Source organism: Nematolebias whitei, chromosome 7 (genome assembly GCF_014905685.2).
Source record: "Nematolebias whitei isolate Nwh7 chromosome 7, NemWhi1, whole genome shotgun sequence".
In the NCBI taxonomy this organism is placed as follows: Eukaryota; Metazoa; Chordata; class Actinopteri; order Cyprinodontiformes; family Rivulidae; genus Nematolebias; species Nematolebias whitei.
Window position 1 is genome coordinate 10,184,374 of NC_056504.1, and position 9,861 is coordinate 10,194,234.

At 40.3% G+C, this 9,861-nt stretch overlaps 1 protein-coding gene across 1 annotated transcript in view; it reads right to left on the reverse strand.

Annotated features, from left to right (window-relative positions):
• Positions 1-9,861, reverse strand: part of LOC119412260 (A disintegrin and metalloproteinase with thrombospondin motifs 9-like) — a 63,757-nt gene that overhangs the window by 27,474 nt on the left and 26,422 nt on the right. The window contains exons 23-25 of the mRNA XM_037679245.1: positions 8,090-8,209; positions 2,263-2,370; positions 2,019-2,186 (exon numbers count right to left, since the gene is read on the reverse strand). Of these exons, the coding sequence (XP_037535173.1) occupies positions 2,019-2,186; positions 2,263-2,370; positions 8,090-8,209 (396 nt within the window). The remainder of the gene's footprint in view (positions 1-2,018; positions 2,187-2,262; positions 2,371-8,089; positions 8,210-9,861) is intronic.

A 9,861-nucleotide genomic window follows, 5' to 3' on the forward strand; every position in this document is an offset into this window, starting at 1 on the left:
ACACACACACACACACACACACACACACACACACACACACACACACAATCTCTGTTTTCACAGCAGCCCTCCTTCAGCCTTCAGTCCACACTTGTGTTTTAGCTGCCACAGTGTCTCCACGACGTCCTGGCTCACAATAACATTTACACAGTGTGTGATGGAAGCATTCAGAATAAAAGATACAGTTATCTCACCGTTTGTTTGAATAAATAAATGTTTAAGGTCAAAAACATCCACATAGAAGTGAAACTATATGGTCTGTCAGAGCATTGTGCTTCAGCTCTAACAAACACTTCTGATTCAACATTGGAGGGATGGTTTGAATCTGTTTAAGTGCAGTTATGTGGAAATGGTATAAACAATTAATATCTTACCTGTTGTCAATAGCTTTTTGAAGAGCCTCACGTTGGAGAAATAGACTGACAAACTAACAGCTAGTAAACTAGAGTGCTCATTTTTGGACTGGGAGGAAATTGGAGTACACATAACAAAATCAATTAAAAAAAAAAGCATACATGCACCATGAAAACATGCAAACTCCACACAGGACACTACAGCCAAGTTTTGAACCAGTGACCTTCTTGCTGGGAGCAGCATGCCCCTGCTTAGTTTAGTAAGGCATGGAAATGCAGATCTTTTTTAACTTTATAGCTGCTTTCCACTTTGCACTGGGATGTTATTCTTAACTTTATAGCTGCTTTCCACTTTGCACTGGGATGTTATTCAGCAGAAATTACCGTGGTATTCTTGCCAGCACTGTTCCTAGTGGCTGCAGAAATGCTGCAGCTAGCTGCTGATGCTGCTATTTGCAGTTGCTAATATTCCCGGACCTCTACGTAAATTGTATAATGAAAATTTGATGCCAGTTGTAAGTTCTGCATAAAGCTCCATTAATTATTTGAAATCAGAGTTGATTTAAGACAGCAGCTCTTTGGTCTTGGCATCATTCGGATTACCTGTCAGAAGCTATGTTTACATGCACAGAATTCTTTGACCGGATTGAAATGTGTTCTGTTTGAATAATTCAAACGTATTGTTTACATGGGCACAATCTGTTCATGACGAGTGTTTACATGCAGCGGGCTTTGTTCTGAACATCAGTACTGACATGCGCAGAGTGGTAAACTCTCCTTAAAAAACCACCGAAGAAGAAGTTCTACTTCCGGGTGAACGTAAACAAACCTGAGCACCCAAAATGGACCCGCGACAGGTTTTAATGATGGTGGAGACGTTATTGCACTCCCTGACTGAGCTACAGGTAATAGAAATCATTTTGAGCTCTTTAAAAGTTTCTAGTAGAAATGTTGTGTCGCTCACCGACCAGTTTTACTTCCCTGACATGCTAATATTATTAGCGTTAGCCAGGCGGAAATGGCAAAGTCGCACATGCGCAGTCAGGTCAGTTTTTCACCATCAGATAAAAACGAACAGATCATGCGCACCGATCGGGTTTCGGATCGGCGTAAACCACCCGTTTCGTTCTGATCAGAAATTATAACGGATCGCGCCGAATACACAAAAAATAACCCGAACGGAGTGTTTACATGACACACTTTTATTCCGACCGGCCATTTGATCCGGTTACTTATGTCCATGTAAACATACCCAGTATGTCAGTCCAGTCAAATTGTAACTCTACTTGTCCAAACAGAGATCATTCAAAACACCTTCTGCAGCAGGTAAGATATTCATTGTTCCTAACCTTTCCACAAAAGCTCATTTCAAATTATTTGAAGTATTTCTTTAAAATGGGGTACTGAGTGATCGTTCATTCATTCATTCAACCTTTATTTATATAGGTTAGTCCCATTGAGCCTCGGGGACTCATTTACAAGAGAGACCTGTTTTAACAAAGAGTGATGACAACAGTAGACAATCATAAAAGAAAACATGTAAATTGAAAACATAAATGGAAGAAAATTATATTAAAAAAACGAAACAAAACAGCCATATCTTATGTGAAGTAAAACATAAAAATGAAGGTTTATGAACATTTATAACGTTGGTGTCGTTCTTACCGCTGACCATTCCAGCACTTTCCACTGCCCACAAGCTACTACCGAGCAAACTTCCCTGGCAGGGGGTTTTGGCAAGTGAATGCATGCCGATTCCTCTGCAACCCCGCCATGGTTGTCCCGGCAACTCACGTAGCGCATCCGCGACCCTTTGCCACAGCTGGCGCTACACTGTCAGTAAGAAGAGAAACGTTAAGAAACTGGAGACCAGTAGATGAGCTGATGGGCTGAAAATGTGAGAACTAACCTGAGTCCAGGAACCAAAACGCCACTGGGTTTTGTGGCCCTGGTGAGAAGGGACTTTAGTTCCTGGGGGAACTGGTTGGCTGCTGGGACACTGAGCTACTTCACAGTCCTGTGAAACACAAGATACATGCAGTGATTACCAACATAAATACACTGTAGCAACGTCTGTCCTTTTCTTTCCTTCTTCTTTCGGCTGCTCCCTTCTTCAGGGGGTCGCCACAGCCAATCAACTCGCACGAAGACTTGGCAATTATTTTTACACCGGATGCCCTTCCTGACACAACCACAGACCACCGAGCTACCACAGCCCTCTGTGTGGAGCAGAGAGCTGCTATCTGGGAGCCGGGTGGAGCAGATGGGCCTTGCTCAAGGGCCCAGATTGGAGCAAATGAGGGTGGAGACAGGTGTGGGTGCTTCACTTTTCCACCCACATTTTGATGTTGTCAGTACCAGGAGTTGAACCGGCGATCTTCTGATCACAGGCCCACCTTCTCTAGCCTCTGCGCTACCACACCCTCTGTCTGTCCCTGACAAGAAAACACCATGAATATCAGAGACGGCAATCCTTACCAACTTAAACTATAAATCTTCAGCCCTGTAGTGGGTATGTTTCCCCATCCCCCCCTCCACCTTATCAAAACAACATTAACAGGCTCTGCGCTGTCAGTTCAAACTATGGATTGCAGCAGTAACCCACTCAGCATAAAGCCCTGATCCCTGTCATAACAGGTCATAGTGGAGTGGTATTCAGGGCTCCAATGCCCATGCTGGCGTGGTTAGAAACTCCACCCCTAATCCACCCTCTAGTCCCTCACCTTCCGCCTTGTTGCCCCCCCCCCCCCCCCCCCCCCCCCACCCACCCACCTCTGCCCTCTGGTGCCCTCTGACCCCCTGTGTAGAGGAATGAGGGCCTAATCAGGTCGCACAGACTCTGAGTAGACTACACATTCCACACTCTGCTTCCTAAAAGAAACAAATGGGACTCACTGCTGCGCTCGGGGAGGCTCTGCGCACACTTCCTGCTGTACACCCAAGTCTAACAGGCCATATAGGAAATCTAAACATGTTAGTGTCTGTTCAATCCCTGTGCGAAAATAAAAAGCCAACAATCTTGACTTTCCTTCTAATGCTCAGCGTTTCATCCGTTAATCCCCTCTTTTTCTAAGCGCTGCTTGGCGGTGAGTGGTGGTGGGACTAGCAGCCTGGTGGCCCACTTCATGGCTGGCTGATAACGAGGTGGGGCGACTGCTTCAGGGTCACTGGTCACCGATCTCTGCCGACCCAAGCACCGGAATTAAGAGTTGCTGCAACTAGAGGGGGGCCTCATCGTGACTCTGCAGGCTCAGCCTTCTGAAGTGGGCTTACGCCCCATGCTGACCAAACAAAACTCCCATTCAGCTCAAAATGCTGCAGGTTTCTTTGGTGTTGGTTTGTGTGTGTGCGTTGACACTAAATATAGGAACAAACAAACGTTTTCCCGTGTCATTCGTAGTCGTATTTAAAGCTGGTGAAAGAGGCAGAAAATATGAAACTAGGATATTATTTTAGTTGGTTTTCTTCAGGGATATAAGTCACAGTTAACATGTTTTCTTTAGGAGAATGGTTATAATTGATATTCAATAGATTAGTTAACCTTAAAAGGATAGTTCAGATCATTTGAAGTGTGTTTCTCTGGTAAGGTTATGAACATTTATTATCTTGCCTTTTGTGGGTATTGAGTTATCCTGACTGGAAAGTTAACAACTAGTGCTACATGCACCGTTCCATAGCACAAAACAAGTGAAATCACATAAATATGTAACGCAATTCATGGAATCAATATTTTCCTTCAGACCACCTCCAGATTTGGGTTACATGGTTATAGTGACAAAAATATCATGATTTTGCTGCAGAAAAGTGCTGCAGGCTGCACTGGACATGCTACTGAGTTTACTTAAAATATCCATAAAAGCAAATAAACTGTCAGTGATTTAATGTTTTTGACAGTAGCTCTCATTGAACCTCATGGAAAGTTTTGAGATTGGAGTCAAGAAAGATGAGACAGCAACAATCCACTTTGGTCTTGGCTTAGCAACAACGAGCTGTTAGCTTGTCATTCTGATCAGGAATAAACGTTGCTTCTCCAACCTGAGATCGTTCAAAGATCTATCTACAACAGGTAAAACGCTTGTATTTCACAACATTTCACCAGAACACCACTTCAAAAGTTATGAACTATCTTTTAGGTTCTCGTTGTGTTTCTTATTTTTATGATAAATGACTACAATTTGAAAACGTTGGCTACAACAAGATAGATGTACAAGACATCCAGATAAACCCTCAATTCAAATACTAAAAAAACTTATAACAGTCTGTTTGAAATGAGTAATTAAAATTCGATAACTAGTTTAAAACATCATGAACGTCTACTTTCACAAGCCAGGATATTTTTAAGAAGAGATATTTTCAGAGGGAAACATGGAGACATGGTTCAGCTTGTAACAGGTAGAATAAAAACCTGCAGGTAAGAAAAGAAATTGTGAGTAAGAACGGTAGGACCTGAAGAAAACCATTTAAATTAGTCACATATATCAAGAACAAAACATTTTATGAATAGTTATTTTTGTTTTTACAAAATAAAATAAAAACTAGCGTCATAGACACTTTAATTTCCTCATGAAGACAATTCATTGAACTTTTATGTTGTTGTATCTGAATTAATAAATTAGGGCTCAAAAGATGAGTGTAACAAATATTTTATTCTGTAAAACTGAAGTTACATTTAACAAATGATTCAGATTAGCTTAATCTGAATAAAGATGATACAGCATCTGAATGGGTTCTGTTCTCAATTAAAAAAATATATATTTTTTAAAAGAAGCTGTTTTCTCTAGCCAGACTTTGATTATTGCCTGAAAATAGTATTCAAAATGTGAAATACAAAATAATTAAAAGTAAAAAATAAAAAGATGAACTTGTATTCTGTAGTAGAAGCTGTTTAGCTTCCCATCAGGGGAGCTATTTTCACTCAGAACTAGACAGCCGTGTTCCAAGCTTTAAATGTTTATATTCTGGGCTGAGAAAAAAGATGGTGGAGGAAGCTTTTTACATCAAATGAGGAAAAACAACTTCAAGCAGAAGAGGAGGTCTCACCCTTCAGCTTTCTAAGGCCCTGTTGACACATTATTTATAAGTGAAACTGGAGCATTTCAACAGTCTGTGTACACGATAACAGCGATCATATTTGGGAACACTCAGCGTTGGTGGGGATCTGAACACGTGCACAACGGAGTCAACTGTTTTTTTCTGCATTTGTGCAAGTAGATGAAGAACAGTAACAACAGGGGACAGTAGACAGCTGTATGTGCTGCTCACTCTTTAATTTATCAAAGCATCTGACACAGGACATATATGTGCTACATCATCACTCGGGACAGCAGAGATGCATTTATCAGATTCTACAAATATTGAACAAGCCTGTAACTGTTTTCAAGCTTGAGACTGAAGGGTGTGTGCATACGAATGTCACCGAAATACATAAATCATAGCATCAGGTGACCTGGCATGGAATCTACAGTGGATTCAACATTTTTTGCAGTCTTGTCCAAATAGTGGTTGCAATCACAGCTTTACTGTATTAACGTGTAACTTTTTCACAGTCAACATCAGAAATTCTCTAGTGTTTCCAGGAGATTGCTCATGTGTAAACGGGGTCAAAAACGACAATGTAGCATTCAGCCTGACACCCAGTTATTTACCCTTTAATTCATACCTTCGTGCATGTGAACAAAGCATCTCTCACATGTTGTTTGTGAGGCAAACAAAGAAAGACCCTAATGATGCTCCAGCAGGAGGGGAGTAAGATTAATCTTCCTGTGACTCCAGTTCAAACATCAGAGCATCTCATGCAGTTAGAACAGGGGTGTCCAGTCCACACTTTTTCAGCATGCGAGCTACTTTTGAAATGACCAAGTCAAAGTGATCTACCTACTATAAGGCGCCGTTTACATGAGAACAACATCTGGAAACGTTAGTGTTTTTTCAATGTTTATTGGGGGTAATAAACAAAAAATGGGTGGGTTTACATGAAAAACGCTGTATTTCCCATATTAGTCGGGTTGCCAGATAAGAAATTATGAACCATTGTACTGTCAATTTAAACTGATAGTATTTGACCTAAACTGTCACGTGCTGAGTAAAGTATTCTAAGATGAGGTGTGTGCTGTGTTTGTTAAACATGTGCACAGAAAGGAGGGGGTAAATAAGACAGTGTAAATTTATCTGGCAACCCTGACAGCTGCATTCATTGCACATGCAGCGTCTGCATGACAGTTACGACCAAACTGGTGAATACACTAACATCTCTTTGGAACTGGATTTTATTAGTTTTGCTCCTACATGCTGAAAAAGAGTGAGCAGCATAAAAACACTCTGCTCTCTGCTATTTATTATAACTGTTATTATTTATTATAACTGTTGTTATTTATTATAACTGTTGTTATTTATTATAACTGTTGTTAGTGCAGAAAAACTTTGGACTGCAGCCGCCTGTAGTGCCCATGTGCGATCTCACTTGCAGAACATTTCACACCTCTGTGGGGGCTTCCTCTGAGACCTGGATTCAGAAACCTTCGGTTTCAGAAAGAATGAGGGCTGTTGTCTTTAAATAAACGGCCGAACGTTTCACGTCGTATAAACGGGGCCTCAGACTGGCTGCTCTGTCTGTCAATCAAGTGACAAATTTCATAGTGCGGATGGATGATATGCTGATGTCTATTTTTTTAATGCCATGCCATCTACCCATAATACCTTAGAGATTGACCAGTAGATTGCCATCAATGTATCTAAGTTAAAAGCTTGACTCTCCACTTTTTAGAAAACTCAGTGGATGGGATGCAAATGTTTTCAACCACAGAATAGAAATCAAGTTGGGGGGGGGGGGGGGGGGTTGTTGTTGGTGGGGTTTTTTTTGTGCATCTTTCTTTGTTTCTGAAAAAACAAATAATTTTACTGTATTGGACAGTATCAATTCAACTTTTTTCAGCCTAATTCAGCAAAATCGTTCTCTACCGCTTCCATCTGGTAATTTAAGCTTCTTTCTGATTGTTTTAGCTACTGTTCAACTGCAAATTACAGCTTTTCTCAGATAATTTCAACTTTATTGTGCTAATTTCTGCCTCTTTCAGACTTAGTGGGCACAGTTAAGCTCACTTCACTTCCTTTAGGCAATTTAAGCTTCTTTCTACATTTCTTTAGCTACTATTCAGCTGTTTTGGGAAAATTTCAGCTTTTTAAAGATAAATTCCACTTCTGCTTTCTTCTGCTAACTTAGGGTTGTTCTTCCTTTTCAGCTACATTTCTGAATGTTTTTAGCTCATTTCTGCTGTTTTTCAGCAGGTTCTTCAGCAAGAAGCATTCACACTGCATTTTCACTGGAAATGCAAATTCTCGTTTTTTTTTTTTTTTTTTTGGTTTTGTTTAGTCTCTCTTTGTTTCTGAAAATACAAATAATTTTACTGTGTTGGACAGTGAATTTATTTTTCTTATAATGTGTTTGATTTTATGCTTTTATGTTTGCGTTCACTCAAAGATGGCAATATCTGCAAGTTGTCTGGGGCCGTTTCAGGCCTGGTTTTATTGAAGGTTTCATCATTGTTCACGCGGTGTCAGACTTGACAGCTGTGTGTCTATTTGAGGATGATCAGGTTAAAATAGGATTTCATTCTGTGCTTTTTTACAAGATAAAAATCAGACAGGTTTGGGTTGACTTTATATATTTCAAGAATAGGTTAGGCTTATGTTTGCGTCTGTTCCTGAAGTGTTTAGTGATATGAATAAACCCTCCTCACCTGGGTATCTGTGGGTCGTGTGGCAGCATTACATTCAGTGTCATCCACCACAGAACCATAGGAGCCCACCACACACTTCACTGCTCGCATCTGGTAGCCCGACCCACAAGAGGTAGTGCACTGGATTCAACGGAAGAAAAAAGAGGGAGTGGAAACATTAATAACCAAATAAAAGCACAAACAATGGATTCCTTAAGCTGGCATGTAAACCAATGTGCTTTATACAAAAAAAATTGAAATAGTACTGAATTAAAGTCACATAGACATTGCAGAGGTCGGTTCTCCCCTGTAGCAGAGCCTACATTGTTTCAGGCTTGATTGCTTCAGTGAAACAGTCAAACTTGTGTGGCGGCTGCTTTAGCTAGCGTTTGGCCACGCTTCATTAAACTGCTTCAAATGCATCTTAACGTGCACACATCCTCTGATGGGGGAGCGCAGACATATTTGACATTTTTTGGGGTGTTAGTGTGCACAAACGGAGAATGCCCGCAGACACTGCGCTGAAAACATCACGTTATGAAAGGCTTTTTATGTCCAAGTTATTTAGACAGACACTGTCCATATCTCCCGCGCTGTTTTTCTTGGAAAGAAGGCCGTATGTGTAATGAGGTGGGAGGGACGGTCTGCGCTGAGTTCATCCGTGTCCTCCTCGTGAGTTACATGAGGGGAGCAATCATCAGAACAGAAAATGGAATCTGAGGTGATGCTATTTATAAACTTCTTAAAAAATGGAAAAACATGAGAAATGGGCAAAAAAACGTATTTTTGTCTATTAGCAAACATTCATATTACATTTTGTGTCAAGCAGTGGAGGTGCAGCATCATTAAGAAAATACAAACAGAAAAATAAAAGTTGACGCTGCTGCAGTTAATTTGTTTTAAAGCTACATGCTGCTACCAACACAAGTTAGCTTGACAGATTTGCGACTGAAGAGATAAATTCTTTGAACAAGGTCACCAGAGAAGTATACCTTCATCATCAAAGCAATCTTTCAGTTTTTTATTTTTTTTACAGGTTTAGCAAGAACTATACCGTAGACATTTTATGTAATGCCACGTCTGCATCTCAGGTATTTCATCTGCCTATAATCAGTCGTCACAAACTTACTGGTAGCTAAATATAATTTTAGGTGTGGTTTAAAATACTAAGTTTAAGACTAAACTTACATGATAAATATTTGGTCTCAGCTGACTGTAGGGTGTCAGCTTTTAATAACTGGTGACAAGAAAACCCTGATCTGAGTCCCTTCAGACTAACTTATAGGTTACTGAGTTAAACATAAAGAAACTACAACTAAAAATGTAAAAAGCTATAGTTCTGAAGGGAAACGTGGCTTTGTTTTCACTATACACAATATTGGATTTTTGGTCGATATCTGATATGCCGATACATTAAAACTTATTTGGCCGATAACCAATACCAATACCGATATTGTTTTTCCTAGACCTACTTACAGAGACTGCATAGGTTTCTCTGCTGTGGAATTAAATTACTACATTATTCTGCATGGCCTTTGTCAGTTTGGCCTGCTAGCAGATGTAGATGCCCAAAAGGGGGCTGAAAATTATGTAACACTTTAACTTGGATTATGTTTAATGTCAAATTTATTCATGACGTTTACTCTCTCTAACACAATGACAACACTCGAACAGTGCAAATTTGTAAATGTTCACAAATCTAAACTCAACGGCGAATGTGATGTCATAACGTTGTCCTGGCGCTGCAGGCATCCTTGTCAATGAGTTATACAAACACAGTGCCTTATATACAG